Below are 20,784 nucleotides of genomic sequence, written 5' to 3'. Positions count from 1 at the left end.
GCATTAAATTTAAATGCGTTTAAAATATTGTGCAAAGGTAGCATGAAATGCTGAGTGATATTTATTTTCCTGAAAAAAGTCGTGAGCTGATTAGCTGAATCCTGTAGCTACTAATTGAAGCGTATTAAAATGTATGTTCTTATTTCTTGTAATGCTATTGTGTTTTCTGACTGATTTTGTTCTGATTACTAAAAAAAGTAGATCAAGTTTTTTAGAAGATAGTGTTTTATAAATTCTCTCTATACTAAAGTCATAAGTCTTTGTGTCTTATTAGAAAACTACCATTTTTGGATGTAACATATGCATCTTACTCTATTTACATAACCACTTGTTGTTTGTTCAATAAAATACACCAGGATTGGTTGTCTTTTGCCACAAATATTAACTGTTTAGGTTGAGTTCATAAGTTATGTCAATAAATGGTTATTCTATATTGCTACTTACTGAATATAAATTTATTTCAACAACATTTTAAAGAGAAGAAACATTTAAGTCTGTAGGCATAACAGTTTTACTGCTTAAGATGGTGTTAAGTACCAGTCCACATAAAACTCAGACACTGCCATTTCAGTGATTCAGTGTGTAAAAAACCCACAAAACAGACAATTCATTTTCAGTCTTTATATGCTATACATTCACAAAACAATAATCATTTCTGCATTCAGATCTACACGTTTTAGAAAATCATACATTTATCTCCCACTAAAATCAACCAAATCAAACCAAATTAAAATACAAAATTTCATGTACAATCTATATGAATTTTATCTCAAAACAACCAGATACAAAACTAAGACTGGTTATATGATCACTAACAGTTTCTGAACAGGAAATTAAAATTGAATTCAGTGAGTTTTGGACATGAATGATTTGTTTCTGTTTGATTTTTAGAAAGACTAATACTTTTAAATACTGAAAAAAAGTTCAGTTGTAAACTATGTATACATACAAAAGATGCTTCAAACCTTGATAATGTGATTGGTAATTTTACTACAGACGTGATGACTTTTCATTCAGAATTGTCAACTTTCCTTTCATCTTTGGCAACATCCCTTCACACCTGTGTATGGAGTATAACAACTCATGTTATGCCAGAGCTTTCCGAAACTACACAGACTTTTTGTATTGCGCTAGAACTCTAACAAATAGGCTTCTGGAATAGGGTTATGTTGCTACAAGATTGAAGTCATCACTACAGAAGTTTTATGATCGTCGTCATGAACTTGGGATCGTTATGGTGTATCCATCTGCACCATGAAAACTGATTTATTCAACAGGGCATAGTATTCCTTTCTTGTTTGTCTACCCCGGACTTGACTTTTTATGAGCAACTCGGCGGGTGTTTCTAAAAAAGCAGAGGACGCTTACCCTACCGGTGCACCTGGTCCATGCTCCCAGTTTTAAGTGGAGTCCGAGTTGCTCATTTGCTTTTGTTATTTTGTATGTATGATTTTAGTTACTTTATGTTCTTTGTTGTGTATGTCTGTTGTCCATGTCTGGTCTTTGTCCCTGGATTACATTCTTTTGATTACCGCTATAACCTTGGTTCCCTTGATTACTCTTTGTACAAGTTAAACAAGAAAAAAAGTTTTCTCCGAGTACAGTTGTTTTTATACTTCCACTCCAAATAAGAGGTATACTACTTTATCCTTGTCCATCTGTTTCTCTTTTGTTTTTCTGTCATGTCTCAGTTCTTTTTTGTAACAGTTTTGTTTGTGATCACTTTGCATAACTACTTCTGGCACAAACTTTACATAGATGTGCCATAACGTGTATATGAATTTGGGTTTGGGAAACAACAACTTCCCGTTTTTTAGTTTATATCTTAGCTATATACTAAAGTTGGGATGTTTGGTAAAGTGAGCATTGCCGTTAGAGATTTAAGGAATCACCTTGTCATTCTATCCAGTCAACATACCAATCCATCTGAATTTGTTGCAATTATCTCAGTTTCCCATGTATGGATTGATTTTAAATTTGGTATGTTGCTTAATATATATGAGAATTACATTGTAAGCAGTTTTGGTTGCTGTCTGATTTCAACTTCTGTTACAAGAGTGAGTATACCTGTTGTTATTACAAACCTAATTTACTAATAAATGAGATGTTATTTGTTTAGTACGGATGTTCACTTTTCAATGACTAGATGGATTCAAACTATGTAGTATTAACTTAAAAGTTTTTAATTCATACTTTTTTGTTTTGTAGAAGTGCCTACTCATCATTAAGCAGTGCAGTCAAGTCAGATTCTGAGGTAAACAAATTGAATTTTGCGGATACTTATTTTCACGTTTATGCTGTCAGTTTAAGTGCAAAGTGATTTAATTTTTTGTTATAAACACTCTTTAAAACATGTATTCCATTTAGGGACTTACTCACAGCAATTTCTTCCATGTTTTCTTCTTGATCATGGAATTAATGAAAATTTAACAATTCTGCAATGCTATAACTTAGGTAGGAGCAAATTAGAAAAAAAAAATATTGACAAGATCATATATGTATGTTATTAGGTGTTGGGTCATATTTACCTGCTAACAGTTCATGTCACTATGTTAAGATTATAAATTAATTTTGAAAATATGCAAATTAAGCGATTTGGCTTTGATCTTTTTACAAGTAGTTACTGGTACATTGTGTATAATGTATAGATGTATGTATTTGAAATTTTTAAGTTTTGCAATTTGTGAATTAATTTTAGTTTTGTAATAAATACTTCTAGCAGCTTATAAATTAGCTTCATAACTATTCTGTGTTACAGTATGCTGAGTGTTATGCCCAAGCTATTCTGAGAACCAGACAGTATGAAAGGAAGTTAGGAGCTGGCAGGAATGGGAGAAGAAGGCGGAGAAGAGGTAAATATTTCAATCTCCTCTCTGGGGCAGACATATTGTTTAACCTTGTCTGTCTGTCACTACATTTGTTCCTATGTTAGTTATTAATTACAATCAAACTTCATACAGTTAATTAACATTTTGTATACCGTGTTTTGATTTTCAATAAAATTTTAATTTGGACTTTCCAATGCAAGATGAGATGTTTAGTAATATTCATAATAATAATAATAATAATAATAATTGTCATCTGTTGTCTTTACAAAATAAGTCTGAGAGATGATAAGTGTGAACAACCAATGTTAAACTGTTTGGTATCAATCTTCAATGTTTAGAACTGAAGTTATTTGAAAAAAATGTTTTTCAAAGTATTTATTTTATTCATTTTATTTTATTTTTTTTTTCTTTTTAAAAATTTTTAAGTACCCTATATATAATTACCCGATTTAGTGCAATGGATTTATTTCACAGTGAATGTTTAGTGTAAACACTCTATTTTTTCTGGCAACAAAATCATCGCTACAAAATTTTAACTAGACCAACTTGATATCATGAATCTGTTATACTTGTTGCAACAATGTTTATTTTTATTTTTACCAAGTGAAAAAGAGACCAAAGCTTGTGCAAGGTGTGGCTGATGACTGTGGAGAAGAAGAAGGAGAAGATGAAAAAGATGAAAAGAAATCAGATGATGAAGAAAATGATGAAGTTGATAACGAAGTAAAAGAAAATGAAACTAAGCAACAGAAAAATGAAGCAGAAGTAGAAAAAGTAGTGCCAAAAAGTGAAGAGACTAGTGCTAGCAAGCCCCCTAAACCTCCCACTCCTATTAAGGTACCTGTTAAAAAGGATGAGCCACCCCCTCCAATAGAGATCCCAGTGGAGGAAGAGAGACCACCAACACCACCTAAAGAACCAAGATATAATGTAGTAGAATTGCTACAGAAAGGATCTACTCTGAGGTAGGTGTCAATGACATGGTATTTACTACAGTGAAACCTGTATAAACCAAGCCTGAATAAACCAAAAACTTTCTAAACCAAGTCTGAATAAACCAAAAACCTGTCTTAACTGAATGCTGAATAAACCAAAAGCCTGTTTAAACTGAACTATGAATTAAACCCAAAACCTGTCTAAACCAAACAACGAAATAATCCAAAACCATTTCTAAGTTGAACTTTGAATGAAACCAAAAATATGTCTAAACCAGACATTTTCTACAATCCCTTCATATCAGTTTTAATGTATTTTGAACCTGGGTAAACTAAACAAGTTCTACATTCCAAAAGGGGTTTTGTTTAGTCAGGTTTAACTGTAATATAAATTTCTTACTATCTAGGTGTAAAAATTTTACCAGTTTAGCCTTTTCTTATTCCTTTGTTGAATTAACATCTTAATCAGTTATAATTTCCAATACTTTTTTATTCCCTGACAATAATCAATATACAACCGTTGTTTCTTTATTTACATTTGTCCTCTTGTAAATGACCCTTAGTTTTACCTTACCAACTGGCTATTATTGCAATGATCTTCTTTGTGTGTATTATCGAATGGATTATTTTCAGGTCACGAAGTCTAGTCAGGTACAAAGTGTCACCACATAAATTTAGAGCACAGATGCAAATACTTGAGAATGCTGTCCTTTTTTTGCAATTTGGAACAACAGATTAGATGGCTATGCTTTGAACTTTTATTTAAATCTTTACTTAAAAGATGACACTATTTTTACAAAAAAAAATAAACAGAGTTTCAGATTTTTGCTAAGAAAAAACAAAGAGTTAGAATTATTCCATGCATGGAAGAATGACTGTTTTATTACCTGCAAGACTTTATAAAAGTTTCTGAATTTTTTAATAGGATGTGATCTTTTCTTCCATTTTCAATGTATATTTTTAACAAAATTTCTTCTTGAATAGCAAACTTTTTACTCTTTTCATTCTCTGTGGTTATAGTCTGTTCTTCTGCAGTACTAGTTTATTGCTCATTTTCCTTGTATGCCTAGATATGAATATGGCCAGGAATGGCCCAAAATCTAAATCTTCATTTTAGAAAATGTTTTTTTATATTTATCATGTTTCTCTATATGTTATCAACAGCTGACCCTGTCTGTAGATTAGCTACTGTTTATATTACTGCTTTTTTTTTTTGGCTGAAACAATACTCTTTTGTTCATTGCTTATCCTCTGATCATACATTATAAAATCCAAATATTAGAAAATATCAATAAAAGGGAAAGATTTGCTGCTTCGTACATTTTAATACACTTACCATTTCAGTTTTTGATATTTTACAGGCCTACTAGCACCCTATATTTCATATAAAAAATCCGTATACATTTGACAGTCTCAAAATTCATATATATTTTTGCCTGAAAATAGCATTTTCCTTATATTAGCCCTGAAAATTCCTGAAATATACTATTTTTATAAAGGGTATAGGATGGCAGGGTAGTAAACTCACTCAAATTCTAGCAAGTTCTGAATACAATTTTTCAATATATTTACTATATGGCTCTATAGATTTTTGCTAAAATTAGTCAGCTTAGTCAGCGCTGCCAAAAAATAGCCAGTCTCAGGCTGGCAGGCAGGCTACTATTTCTAACTCTGATGATGGTGCATTTGTTGCATTTCACCATATGTGCTCCTTTTTCTATAATGCCCTAAATTTAAAGATATTTTGCCCTATATAAAGCCTTATTTTCTAGTCAAAAGCCCTTTGAAGGCCTGTATTTATTTCTGTGTGCTTCATTTTTAGTAGACTTAGATAGGTTTGAGATTTTGCTAGCAATAATTTCTTGTATTTTTCAGTAAAGTACAAGCGAGATCTGCCTTTGCCATGTATTTAGTCAGAGTTCAGCAGCGATTAGTGACAGAAGGAAATCCATCTAGTCAGGATGACTCTGATGCTCTCAATGAACAAATGGTACTGTGTAAAAAAATGTCACCGATAAAACCAAGATTATTCATACTGCGAAAGTCCTTTTATTCGTGGATATCAATTTTCGTGGATTGCAGACAAATCGTTGGTTCGTGGATTCTTAAATTCATGGTTTGACATTTCCCACAGTACAAATAAACAGAAAATATGTATTTTGTCGGGATACATATTTCATTGGGGTTTCAGTCAACCACAAAATCCATGAAAATTTGTCCCCCACAAATATTAGTACTTTAACAGTGTGTGATGTGTATATTTTACTCAATTCATAAATAAGTTCGTTATTTTTAAAATGCCAGACTTATATATTTTGATATTTTGAAATTCTTATACAAGAATGATTATCCTTCTAAAGATTTTATTTTATTTCTGTTTAAAACTTTCATAACCCAATAAAATATTACTTCATCATAGATGTATTCACACTTGTCAAGTTGTGGAGGCTGTTCAGAAAAATAATATATTTTATACAGAAGTCTCCTGCAACTTAAGATTTATGATGCCACATTATAAAGTTTCTTCGACCTCAAAAAATCATCAAGAGACAAATCACACTGATAATTCATTTACTACAGCACTATAGTAGATACTTCTTGAAAAAAAAATTGTTATTGTACTTTATTTCATAAAAAGGCCAAATTGATATCATACATCTGGTACTGTGGATTTTATTACTTTTGTTGTCAGGGCCTTTCAGAGCTTACTTAAAGATGTGTTTACACTTGTAAGGCCAAAATTAAAATTAAGTTTGTTTCCCCTTTGCCGACTGGGTCTGAAAAAAGCCACTGGGTCATAAAATTATTTTCGGGAAAATTTGTCTTTTTATTTATTCTTTTTTTTTTTTTTGCTTTTATAAATTCCGAAAAATGTGTCCATCATTGGTCCCAATACAGGAATTAATTGGAAGTCAGTTCTGGGAGTCACTAAAACGCTTCATCTCAGGTAATTTTCCTTGTATTCCAGCGATAAATTTAAGTAATAAATATATATATGGAGGTTGATTAAGTGCCAAAGCATGGCAACTTAAAAAAAAAAAAAAAGGGACCTGCCTGGTCTGCCTCAAAATCATGACCCAGACAAAGGGGAAACAAAGATTCTTTTAATAGTAACCTAAATACTTTCTGAAAATATTTACTATTTTATATTTAGGTTATATGCTGGTGTATTTGTTGTGTTTCACCATATCTGTTCTTTTTCTATTGATATATGTGTTATCAGATTGAGTATTAAATCTTTGTTATCCATTTTGTAGGATTTGGTGCTACGTTTTCTCAAGAGGGCTGCAGTCAATCTCCAACAGCCATTCAAGGTTGTTGTTCCTAGTAGGAAGTTGCCTCTGAATGACCGTAGGAGAATCCTGGCCAAACAACTTGGAGATTTTGTCTATATCTATAATAAGGTAACCTTAAACTTAAGATTACACTTTCTACATTTCATACGCATGACTGTATCTTATATACTCTGTTTACTAACAATTCTAATGCATGCAGCTGGAAGTTTCCATCCAGCAAGAATTTCTAACATTTTTGTTCATTTTGAGACATTTTATGAGCAAGGGAACTTTGTAGACTGCCTGTTTTAGTAGGATACTCTGTCTTATAGTGGTAACAACAACATACAAAATAAATTTTTAGTAATGGTCTCAAAGTGCACTTTCATGCTATTTTCTATATATTTATATATACCGGTACTATTCATGGCTGCTTGCTTGTAAATATTTTATTATGTTCACAAACACTATATTGTTCTATAGCTCTTGAATGAAAGCACTAATAAAACACTGCTAACAAATCACTTTTATTCTTTTTTTTTTTTTTTGACATTTGTCACTTGTTTTATTTGTATTAATGGATACTTTATTCACTTTTGAGACAAGGATATTTGTATTTCAAGCCATGTGAGAGTTTCTTATCTCACTCACAGGTAAAATCAGATTTGTTACCTATGTGATACCACAATAATAGATTAATGACTTATTAGGAATGAAACCAGCAGGGAATTTTGAATTAGCAAACTTTTCAAAAAATAATTTTAAAAGTGAGATAAACCAAGAAATTTCTCTTTTATTTTAATGGTATTAGATTTGATGCATTTTGATATATTGATGTCCATCCATTTTTCACACCTCACAGATAACTCAAAAGCACTTCTAGTAATTTCCTTGAAACTTTGCTTAATTGTTTATTTCTATTGGTATAAGGTCTGTATCAATTTTTATGAATGAATGATTTTACATTTTTGAATTATAGGACATCCTTCTTAGAGAAGAAGGGATTTTCCCATTTACTGGCAATAACTTGAAGAACACTTTAAAAAATTTTAACGGAAATTCCGGATATTGGTTTTTTGTCTATTTATACAAACAATTTTAATTTTAATAAATTTCTGATTTACCGTTACTTTATTCATAGCAAAACAAATTGGTCAATTTTTCCTATTGGTCTATTATGTCATATATGTATGGATTTGTGCATGTTATGGGGGAGGGAGGGGGAAGTCTAATTGAGCAGTGCTTTCAACCAACATTAGGTGATAAATTGGTGTTATTTTTTTTAGGAGTTAAGTCCCTTTTCACAAAAAAAACTTGTAAAACTTGGGGCATCTTTGATTATTGAGCAGTAAGATTGTATGCAACTTTCCAATCATAGTAATTAATCATATTTCATTAGATATATCTGAAATTTCAGCTTAATCTCTGCTTTATACCCTCTCTAGTTCTAGTGCTTACTAGCTTTTATACTATGCACACAACTTCTCATATTTATTTCAGCTGGTTCGACAAGCTCATCAGGTAATGTCATGGGTTATGGTTTTTTGATACATAACCTCTGCTTGATACAATAATGATATTATACCAATCTATAATCAAATTTAGTATTAGCAAGAAAATGCATGATTGTCATTTTGCTTCATTTATTTATAAATTATAACCATTCAGCGTTCTGTATTACAAGTTGCTTGGGGTTCAAGTCAATATTTGTGTTCGTTTTTTTTTTAATATTTTAAGTTGATTTTGATTTTATGAGTATTTCATTAGCATGGGTTGAAGCTGCCAGTGGTAAAATTATGATTTTGCTAGCATAATGTTTCACATAAAACATGTTTGTCAAAGGGAGGTAATCAAAATCTGAACAAATAGCCCTATAGAAGAGACTCAACTAACTACATAAAACTAAGGAGAAAATATATCGTTCTGCAATCTTGTAACAAATTTACATATTTGTAAAATGTCACATATTCTCATGAAGTTTCATGAGCATTCAGGTCAACAAAATAAAATTTCTCGTACATTTCATTACATCTCATTACCTTTATGAATTATCTGTTGTTTCTACAAAATTTGACTGCAATTTAGACTCTGTAAATGGTGAATATATCTGTAGTACCAGTGTTAAAATCAAATACTGTTCAAGATTTTACAATCTTTTTTTCATAAAATACAGCTAAATATGGAATGTCTAATAAGTAGCTTAAACAGATCTTGAGTGGGGTTTTACTTCATATACTGGTATTGTAATTATTGAAGTATCTCCCATGAGGCTGTGTTTACAAATTAAATGACTAGACATGCCAAACAATCTATTTATAAAATAACATAACCATTGGAAATTGAATAAATATTCATTCATAGCATTCATTATATTGTAACTTTATTCACTGAACTTTTCAGCATGTCACGTCAGGTTGTCTGTTTTGTTAATCATTATCCATATTTATGTGGCAAAATAAGTACACATTTTATTGGAGCATTATATAGTCATATAATCAATAATTGAACTGTTGATTTTTAAAAATGAAAACTAGGTAGATTCATTCTCTCCAAGTTTTTAGCTGATATGATTGTTTTGTTTATGAATGATCTGTGCTTGCAGGTTATTTGGCATAACACTTGTCATCATTTTGATACTTGCACCTGAAATATCCAATATTTTGAATTGAATGGCTATGTTTTTCTACAAGATATTAGTTCTTGAAATGTATCCTAGCAGCTATTTTAACACATAACTGTTTTGAATTTTACTTAAACAATAATATTAGACTTTTCTACATTGTAAGCCTGAGAATTTGAAAAAAGATAGATATTGGGTTGGTCTAAGGAGGTAGACCTAGGGTAAGGAAATAACTCTTGAAATCAGTGATATGTTTGTATCATATTAAATTTCACCAAAGCCTATCAAGCTTTCATTTGAAACAGAATAAAATCAGTCCAAGTTACTTTGTTGCTTACATGAGTTTATGTAAAAAAGCTTAAAACAAACATTCCAATGATTTGCATGAGTTGTGTCCCTTACCTTAGGCCTACATCCTTAATGCCTTTCTATGTAGAATGTGAAATATTAAGGTATCCTTTGGAATGAAATTTATTATAGAATTATTATAACTGAATTCAGCAAAGGCAGGTTTAAAAATATTTGACTAAAGCAAAACTAATATTCTGTTTTTAAAAAGTATATCATTAAAGAAGTATTTCTTATCTTCTGTTTGTAGGAAACAGAACAGTTGAAGGTCAAAAGGTTACAGGATAAAAAGGCTGGCAAAATAGCAGAAGCATTCCCTAACCAGAAAGAGGTTCTCTGTGAGAAAAAGTTTGAAGAATTTGTCAACACTGCTAGGTGAGGCTAACAGACACTAGTTATGCATATTCTTTTCTAAAAACTTGCTGTGTACCTGCCAAATTTCTTGAAAACATCTATTATTTTCCGAAAGCAAGTTGAGCTTTACATTTAATATGTTAAAGTGAGGAACATTGAGTACATTTATGGATAGACCTGGCCCTGGCATCACAAAACTGAAATAATACTGAAGTCTAAGATTATGCTTAACTTCCAGGTTAACTACAATCAAAGTTTTGGGAATTTATGACATCACAAACAGTTGAGCGTATTGTCAGACTTAAGTAAACTTTCAAGTTTAGTGACACTGTATTCGACTAAAGATCTATGATAAATACTTTACATCAATAAAAAAGTGTGAAATCATAATTGTAAAACAGTTGTTCTCTTAAGTATATGTTACCATATTTCATTTCAGTGAAAGTGAGCTAGAAGATGTATTGACCACCTATACAAAAATCAACAAATCTGCTAGTATATTTTTGGGTGGTAACCCAAAGCATAGTAGTAGCTCTGAGTCTACTCAGTCTAAGGTTTCTCATAGCTCTACTACAATAGCGGCTAGAAATCAACAAAACGAGGCGGCATCAAAACATCCACAGAATGAGGGATCAAGACAAGTTCTGACAGGTTGGGATGACATTCCAAAAGGTTTGTAGGGTCTGACATATAGTCAGCATGTTAGATTAGATATACATGTACTAGAATTGTATATCTTTCTAAAAATGAAGTCAAATTATTGAACTAATATGGCCATTCATTTTAGCTTATCAAATCACTTTGCATTTATTGTAATCATTGTTCCTGTTGAACATATTACCAAGTATCTTCTCTCCTGGTACTGTGAATGTATTAATTTTTGTGGTTGCTAATTTTCGCTGATTCTGTCAAATGAATGTATTGGCGGGTATCAAGCTTTGCAGTTTTAAAAAAAAAATGTTGGTGCTATATGGTGTTCAAAATCTTTTCTGCTGGTACTAATTTTTGTGGCTGTCTGTCCATCACAAAAATAGTAAAAATTAGTACACCACGTATAACGAAAATTAATACGTTTTATTTCTGTAAATTTAATCTCATGTGTCAAAACAAAACTTTTCATTTTACTAATCCAGGCCTTTCAAAGCTTTTTGATGAATAATATACAGTGAAATCTGTCTAGGCTGAACCCCATACAAATCAAAAACCTATCTAAACCTGACACCACTACTTAATGTCCCTTCATATCAGTTTCAAGGTATTTTTTATCCTTGGTAAACCAAACACTTGTCTAAACCAAACAAATTCTACAGTCCGAAAAGGGTTCAGTTCAGATAGGTTTCACTGTAAAGCAGTTTAAAATATGAGATTAGGTTGGAACTAATGAATGATTATAATGCCTGTCTTATTGCTACAGATTTTATGAAATGTTGGCCTTCCGTGTTTAACTGTGGTCATTCCTTTAGAAATGGTTACAAGTTTCTTTTGCATATAAATCTTAGAATTATTTCACTAATTCTAAAAAGAAATATATTTCAACTTTTCGACACGTCCAAGTATCTGAAATCATTTCTATCTTTTTATTAGGTAAATGTTTCTTATTAAATATACATGTAACTTATTATGTAGATTGGACTAATTTAGATAAATCACTTGTTTAGAACTTGTACAGACTAATAAACACCCCCCTTTTTTATAATATAGTTAGCAGCCATGCACCAGCTTCCACAAACACCAATGGCACAGCTGTAGCTGATTCTAAATATGGTTCTACATCTTCGTTGGCGTCTGATCCCTTGCGAAGCTTATCCAATCAGTATCAGACTCCGTCACAATCGTCCTTTGCTAATGCTGTCCATTGTTATACTCAGAAACTCAATAGGCCTAGATCAGCATCCTCTAGCGGACAAAGACCAGGTAGTCTGAAAAATAAATATGTTTTAGTTAACTTTACGAATGAAATAAAATTTATCATGAGTTAATAGTCTTCTTACACAGGGTGTTGAGAACAGCTGTAAATAGTTGTACTTTGTGTACTTTTACATTTTCTATTGTATTTTTGTAAAGAATTGTAGTGCTGTGGTCTAGGATTTAATCTACATTTTGGAATGGGCCACGTGAAGTATGAAAATGATAGGTTATCTCATTTTCAAATGTATCGAATTTTGACAATTTTACGGATATAAGATATTTTTTTTATGTCCAAACTAACAAAGGAGAATTAAGGATAAGATATTTTAATAAATTACTACTTATGTATAAATCAATTCCAGATCATAATGTGTTAATAATTTTTACAATACTGAAAAACTCTACTTTGATACTGGAAAGACTTCATGACCAATGGGATAATAACACTGTCATAGGGATATGCAATAATGGAAATATTGTAATGATTTTCAGATGTTCAGTACTTTTAAAATCATACTTGTGAAACAAATTCTGTCAATACACAAATTTAGAACTTTTTCATTGATGAAATTTTTTAAATTAGGGCAAATAAGATGATTTTTTTTTAAGAATGTCTTATCTACAAAAAATTAAGTGAATAGTTGTTTCCCCAAGTCCTGCCTGCTGTAATTTTCATTCAGATTTGAACATTTAGAAAAGTTTTCTCTTCCACTGAATTTTATTTATAGCAAATGCATTAGTACACACAGATGATAATATTTAATGTTGATTTGAATTTTTTCAGATCAATTGACAACTCAGAAGTTGAAAAAATGTGGTACTTAATTTTTATTTGTGGTTATTTTCTAAAGAATGGGAAAAGGAAATACACATTTATAAAGTCATATCATGTGTGTACACATTAAATTCAGTGTTTACTGGTTTTAAGGTCATGCTATGAATCACTCAAAGGTTAAAGGGCAATATGCACACCTTGGGAATATCTCTAATTTATCTTTGATGAATTTGTTTTTTCTCACAATGCAAAGTAGTTCAGTATTTTAAAATATTCAATGTGTTGTTTTCGTGACTTTTAAAGTTTTTCGAATAAAGCACATTGAAAAGTTGGTGTAATTTTAGAGATTTACATCTTAAAATCATAAGATTTATCTTAAAAAGGCAAACTTTACAAAGACTTGGACAGTAATTTCTTGAGGTTATCAGGTATAAATACTTGGATAATGCAATAAAATCTCTGTGTATTTTTACTTCATGTGCCACACTTTATACACATTTTGCCTGATTCTTAGACGGAGAAGTACTTAACTGAACAAGGATAATTTTTTTTTATTTCTATCATTTAATTGGTATTTTTATGAAACGTCAATTGTCTTGTTAACTAAGTGAGGAAGTTCATTAAATTATTTTCATTTAACCACTTCTATCTCTTGAAGTTAACTTTATTGCTCGCTGTAATTTTTGTTTTCATTTAGCCTTATCAGAATCAATAGCACAATTATTCCCTGAATATAATTACAAATGTGTATAGCTGTAGATTGCTGCTGTAGTAAAGCTTTATCACTTGCATGGCTTTGTTTCAGGCTCAGCTAATATGGGGGCAACAACTCGACCACACATGAGACCTATGTCTGCAGCACATCATAGGCCCATGTCTGCTTATGCTACCACTGAGCCTAATGTAGGTAGGTAAACAAATAACAATACATGGTATGGATACCATCAAGATTTTTGTTCCTCATTGAATCTAGTAGTTTTTCTGTGATTGTCTTCATTTATATAAGACCATATTTTTTCGATCTGAAAGTGGAATTTCGCTTTTTATACCCTGCCTTACGAAATGGTAAGGTGTTATGTGGTAATTTTTGTGTCTGTCCGCACCTTTTCCAGATGATAGCAGATCAATGAATTTCTTTGAAACTTTGCACAGTTGTTTAGTACTCTAAAATGCAGGTTAGATAAATTTTCAGCAAAATCCAAAATACAGGTTAAGATAAATTTTCAACAAAATCTAAAATGCAGTTTTTGAATTAGGCCATTTTGAACATTTGTTCATCCGCCTTTTTTTCACCATAACATGGCAGGTTATCACACAATGTTCCATTAATGGCCTATTTTAAATCCAAATTAAACCCGATGATTCTTTTTTTATAGTATTTATACTTCTGATTTTGCCATTTTCAACTCTTTTTGTTGTTGACCTTTTAAAATCAGGTCTGTTTATTGAAAGGACATTCAGATATACAGCAGTAGGAGATATTACTTCAGGTCTATTCACATGTCAACCAATATAAAAAAGACTGATAGCTTATTTCATTTTTTAAATTTTTAGTATGATATTTTTCATCATACAAGAAGCACACTTTCATTTTCATTGTTTCCTGAAATTTTCTTATCAGATTAGTATGACTTTGAATACTTATACAAGGGGAGACAGGTGTTCCATTAGTTTAAACACAACTGTTATCAAATGTAATACATATAAGAAATGGAGGAACATGATTTTGTTCAAAATTTGTCCTCTTTGATTCATACAAAATGGAGGGACATGATTTTGTTCAAACTTTTTCCTCTTAGATTCATACAATGATGATGCAATACAGAATGCGTTACAACGACTAGCCCTGAGACAACAAGCAAGGCAGTACTCCCCTTATAACAGCACTACACTTATTCCTCAAGAGGTTGACCCCAAGTCACGTGTTGGGTCATCTAAAGGTCAAAGGCCAACAGATCTGTTACAGTATAGGAGTAATTCTGTAGATGAAAACTCTTATGTGCAGACTAATGGACACAGTCACATGCCTGGTGGCAGGGGTGGGGATGTGGCTAACCAAGCATTTGTTTCGACTGATGGTGCTGGTGCAGGAATAAAATCTCGGCCTTCTTCATCATCATATCAAAGACCTCCTAGTGGACAGATGTCTTCAGGAACAGGCCAACCTATTCAAACTAATGTTGATTTACAAAGTGCTAATGCAACTTTTAGTAATTTTATAGAAAGTAACAATGGACACAATTTACACACCGACTTGGCAGCGGCATATAGTCAGGTGACAGGTGTAGCACCGCAGAACTACCACACTGCCTCACAAACAAGTAAACAATATCAGCTGTTACAACAGCAGCAAGCTCTGAAACAGCAAAGTAAAATGTTATTGGAACAAAGCAAGGCTAAACATCAGGCAATGATAGCCCAAGCCCATGCTGTACAGAAAGCCAACCCTCCACGACCAACAATGAAAAATATCAATGGAGAAATCCATATAGAAAGTGCTATTCAGAAATTTGCCCCCAAGCCACCTATACAGCCGTCCCATTATAGAAAACCCACAGGACACCATAGAGCTCAGAGGTAGGTTCAATCATTTTGTGGATTTCCAAGATATTATTCCACGATTAGAAGTTGTAGTCCAAATGTAAATAATATGAAGTATGAGGAAAGTGTTTTTGGTCAATACTATATTGCTGTGAAGTGTTAAAAAGGACTTTTAAAAGATTTCAGAACTTACATACCTTTTGTAAATTAGATAAGTAATTTTGAATAATGCCGGTATTCATAATTTCTTTATTTGAATGGACTACCACTTCATATTTGCTTTTATCCACAAAAGTTAAATTACCCATGAGTTGACATTGTACAGTATTTCATTTAATTCTGCACCAATATATATTGAATTTATTTAATTAACGGATGTATTGATATTGTGAAATGCTCTAATTATAATGTGAAATTATCATTCAAATTGGTATTGTTTTTTATTTTGTTTAAAACCATTATTGATTATTTTATGCATAATTTATGTTTTATGGTAAACTGCATGATGTCAGTTTAAATTTTTCTGATTGTTTTAGGTGGTTTTTTATGCTAGACAAACATAGTCAGATATTATTTTCAGAGCTACAGCAAAGTTCAAGGTTTAAAAACTCAATAAATTGCTGTTTCCTGTTCGGAATAGTGAAATAATTTTAAATATTTCATATCTTCAAATGGAATATCGATTGTTTTATTCTAGTTTTGCTTTTAAATTATTTTGATTACTTGGAAAACTCTGACTATTTAATTTTAGAAATTTATGTGCCTTTTCAAGCAGTGCAAATTAAAATGAGTCATAGATTTGAATCTATGGTTCTGTGGGTTTTTTTTTTTTTTTTTCATTCTGGAAGAAAAATACAGCTTATCTAAGTAATTTGGTTTTATACAACGATAACTTACAAAATAACATGTATACATTAACAAACATGTAAATATGTATTTTCAAATGTATTTCAATGTAATATTACAATTGATAAATTACATTTTTTATTGAAAAAATATTGATGCAATTTTGCAATTTTTCTTGACTTGCTTCTCTTGGCAGTAGAAAGCTTTAAAAGTAGCAGTAGATGATATTACGTGTATATTATAATTGTGTATTTGTTCACAATTTTACCTATGTTTTTTCTGATTGAAGTTAGGTATATGTTCTGTTTCTGCATGGTAGCACATCCTAGAAATATCAGAGCTTTTAATAGGGATCGAAGTTTTTACATGTATAAAGTGCTCTCTGCAGAATGATTATGGAAGGTGCAGGCTTACTGTCCTTTTTTTATACCCTGCTACACAAAGTGGCCCTGTATCATGATACCCTCTGAAAAGAAGTGTGTCTGTCTATCCATCCCACCATGTTTTACCGATGATTACTCGAGCACAGATCTTAGAACTTATTAAATTTTACACCATTTTGTACCATAAAATGCAGACTAAGTTCAACTTTAAGCAAAATCCAAATATAGTTTTCAAGTTAGGCTATTTTTGAATATTTTGCAATTCTCCGTTTTTCACCATAACTTGGAGAGGGGGCTCTCTCTTAATGTTCCATTAATGCCTATTTTTTTTAGGGGTGTATGAGCACCCTACCCCTCTCTGTCAATTTTCCCAAAATATATGTTTGTACTTGCTTGGTGTGCCTTCCTACATGATAGAGTGCCTCTTTTTTTACCTGGATTTCCTTGCCCTTTCAAAAACTGCAGGGAACACTACTATGTCTTAAAATGACAGTATACATGTAGATGACATTTGACAGACTATAAAAAAATTCTGGATCAATAAACTAAAGAAATTAAGTAAAACAATCAGTTTGTTAATATGTCGCAGTGTAATAATTTAAGATTCATTTTATGAATATTTTTAAGATTACATCTTTATTGGGACTTAATGACATTTTGTCATATCATTTATGTTGGATAAAAATATGTAGTTAAAGCTCTGATATCTGCCTTCTTTTGTGTGCTGTTTTGGTTTGCTTGACACCTCCTCACGGTGTGCTTAATATTTTGTTGCTAGGCAACCATTGACAGAAGAATCATTGCGTTTTAATTTCTACAACAGCCTCAAGCACAATCCTAATGTTGGAGCATCACGACCTTCGTCAGCGTCAGGTAGTAATGTATTTGTTAATCTAGACTTGGTTTTGTAAAACTCATAGTGCTGATACTTTGGCAATAGGGGGAGGGCCGTTTGATTTTGAGAAGGGGGTGGGCTTTGAAAATTTTGAAGAAAAAAAAATATTTTAACTGATATTTTTGGAAATAAAGATTTTTGTCTTGAAGATGGAACAAAAAATGTTTTTTTCAATTCGAATTATTTTGATCCAAGCATAATGCACTTACATTGTAAAAATAAATAATTTGATTTGAGGTATGTGTAAAACAGTTTTCATGATAAAAAATAAATATTCATTTTTTGAGGAAATCTTACAACTCCCGCTTAATATCATATGGTCACCCCTAAATAAAAACAAAGTGGTACCAAATTGTTGAGTAAAAAAATAATTTAATAGACTTTAGGTTTGATACCATCTTTTTTTCTGAACTGAGTTTTACAAAACTAGGGATAGAAAGGTTATGATTAAATGCCAGGAAACTTTGTGTCATTGAAAAAAAAAATAGATTAAATTTCAATTTTGCCACTCATGTGCTTATTAATCTTATATGGTAAATATGATATATATAAGCAAGGATTTCAAGTAATGACCTCAAAGATTCCTGGCTTTGCTAGTTATTCTGAATGCTTCCCTTTACAAGTGATTACCGTAATCAGTTAGTTGGTGTGTTATCCTATGTATTTGGCTGACTAGTATATAACTATATATATTTCAAGATAAAACATTTTAACATAAGTTAATAATTTTTAATTTTTTATGATAGGTACACAAAGTAGAAAAAATAAAATTGTGAAATAAGAGTATAAGATAAAACAATAGCCTTTACAGAGTTCTAGGGTTTCACCTTCCTGTCACCTGGAGCAAGTTCAATTTTTCTTGAAATTAATCTTAATTTGGAGTTTTCCTGTGCAAAATTAAATTTTAAAAAATTGTAGAACATATCTCAAACTTCAGGTTTATTGTATTGGGCAGCATGATATATCTATATGGTAAATAGGTACATTGGTGATGGATGATAATTCCTTTCACTATACGGTAGAGATGAAGGGTTATTTTCTCTCTTACAGTGAGTAACATATTTAACTTCAGGTAATAAAATTGGTCTTCCTTGATTGAATGGCTATTACCTGATGAAATGTCTCTGGTAGTTCACTTTACAATTAACATAGAGATATAAACTTTCTATCCTTTCATTTTGATTGAAGTTTGATAGAAGTTTAAATCTCAGTCAATACTAAAGGAAGTTCACCTGGTAATTACCATTTAATCCAGGTAAGACCAACTCTGTTCCATGAAGTTCACTATTTTACCTGCTGTAATTTCACCAAACTTGTGCATGATTGTGTATAGTTCACAAATACACTTTTGATGGATGCATGATAGAAGTGGTATTATTAGGAAGTGGAAGGAGCAGTATTTTATTATACTTTTCTACATGCAGCTGTTTTGAATTTTAACAGGAAAATAGATCTGTGGATGAAATGCTTATGAGACAGTGATATTATGAATAAATCCAGCTTTTCATCACAAAACTTACATTGATTTGCACAAATATAAATTTATAAATAAAATCATTCCAAGTACTCAATAAAACTAATATAAGGCCGTGAATGTTGCTAAAAAAATAATATTCAGATAGGCATACAAACTCATATTCTGGAAATTGTTTTGAAACTGTCATTAACATGTGTTAATTTCAGGATGAAACAAAGACAGGCATATCCTGATTGAATAAGGAAATGCTGTTGTTAAGTGGAGACATTGATTTCTGTAACAAACATTTTCCCTATCAAGTAAAATCTAACCTGCATGGTATTGTCTTTACATAAACTCAGTTCTACATTTTTATGTTCACTGGAGGCCATGTATCATTCTATAAAAAAATTGATAAAAACTAAATACTTTGGTTTAGAAATAAATATCAAGAAACTGTGGTTTGATTGGCAAACTATCTCTAATCCACAGTGCAGAACACAATTCAGGAAAACTCGCTCTGTCATGAAATTGCAGGATGTCAAACATATAGAAATGTTTTGGCTAATAATTGGTATTCACAGGGTGAATTGAATGGGAAATAAATTGTAAAAAAAATTGTTAAAATTCTGTTATTTCTAGTCCAAGTACTAAATTTTTTATTGGGCCATTATTTATATAGAATAGCGGTTTGATGTTTTTGGATGATGTACAGTTTTAAGTGAAATCTTAGTGGCTGTTTAGATAAAAGCTGTATTGGTAAATTACAATGTACTGAGAAGTATAATTAATGAACAAGGTTTTCACATTTAGAAGGAAAGTAATTTTTTATGGCTGGTTGTATTTATGAAATAAAAAAAGAGGCTTAGTAATTTCATTTCCTAAATTTAATTGATTTTGGTAAAAATGTGTTTTCTGGACTCTTTTTCATTAATATGAGATCTTGTCTGTAATGATTTTTCTGTATTGTTCATCAGTTTGTGACTTTTTCATGATATAAGATGTATTGACCTTTGCTAATTTATCAGGTTCTTTTTTTTTTTTAATTGGAAAATCATTTTTCTCTTCTTCTTATTGAGATATATGAATTGGGTTGAGAAATTTTATTTGAATATTGAATAGAGATCTCTTATTGTTAATATGTACTTTTTCAATGGCTTTTTTATTCAAATCCAAGTATTTATTCTGAGTTGCTCATTTACTTTTGTTACTTGTATGTATGATTTTAGTTACTTTATGTTCTTTGTTGTGTATGTCTGTTTTCCATGTCTGGTCTTTGTCCCTGGATTACATTCTTTTGATTACCGCTATAACCTTGGTTCCCTTGATTACTCTTTCATGTTTCCTAATGACTTTCATATTATATTTTATTAGTAACTAAAAAGGGAAAAAAAGGAAAATTTCCCTCTCTTCGGGTAAGATCTCTGGAGTAAGTTATTCACATAGGTCTGTTAATTTACTGGTATACTCAGAGTAGAGACTGAGTTCAATTAAAACCATTGTTAACCCCCCTCTCCTCCCCGAAACACTAATTATTAGATCTAGCAAAAGGAAAAACTTTAAAACTATGATAATATATTTAAATGCAAATCAGTTGAATGGTTTGCGAGATGAATTTTA

At 31.2% G+C, this 20,784-nt stretch overlaps 1 protein-coding gene across 34 annotated transcripts in view; it reads left to right on the top strand.

Annotated features, from left to right (window-relative positions):
* LOC148626120 (tubulin polyglutamylase TTLL5-like) overlaps nt 1-20,784 on the top strand; it is a 53,220-nt gene that overhangs the window by 28,106 nt on the left and 4,330 nt on the right. For 29 of the 34 annotated variants that reach the window (XM_088569811.1, XM_088569810.1, XM_088569805.1 and 26 more), the window contains 14 exons: nt 2,209-2,254; nt 2,759-2,852; nt 3,433-3,793; nt 4,397-4,414; nt 5,639-5,753; nt 7,021-7,167; nt 8,539-8,559; nt 10,257-10,381; nt 10,800-11,032; nt 12,062-12,274; nt 13,053-13,085; nt 13,849-13,950; nt 14,843-15,620; nt 17,592-17,686. In XM_088569811.1, the coding sequence (XP_088425937.1) occupies nt 2,209-2,254; nt 2,759-2,852; nt 3,433-3,793; nt 4,397-4,414; nt 5,639-5,753; nt 7,021-7,167; nt 8,539-8,559; nt 10,257-10,381; nt 10,800-11,032; nt 12,062-12,274; nt 13,053-13,085; nt 13,849-13,950; nt 14,843-15,620; nt 17,592-17,686 (2,381 nt within the window). The remainder of the gene's footprint in view (nt 1-2,208; nt 2,255-2,758; nt 2,853-3,432; nt 3,794-4,396; nt 4,415-5,638; nt 5,754-7,020; nt 7,168-8,538; nt 8,560-10,256; nt 10,382-10,799; nt 11,033-12,061; nt 12,275-13,052; nt 13,086-13,848; nt 13,951-14,842; nt 15,621-17,591; nt 17,687-20,784) is intronic. The other 5 variants (XM_088569813.1, XM_088569812.1, XM_088569797.1 and 2 more) reach the window with 3 other exon arrangements.

The sequence above is a fragment of the Perna viridis genome, chromosome 2, assembly GCF_037379345.1.
Source record: "Perna viridis isolate PV_CMFRI_1.1 ecotype Kerala chromosome 2, ASM3737934v1, whole genome shotgun sequence".
NCBI classification, from domain to species: Eukaryota; Metazoa; Mollusca; class Bivalvia; order Mytilida; family Mytilidae; genus Perna; species Perna viridis.
Note: the sequence above shows the minus strand (reverse complement) of the source record. Positions and strands in the feature narration are given on the sequence as shown.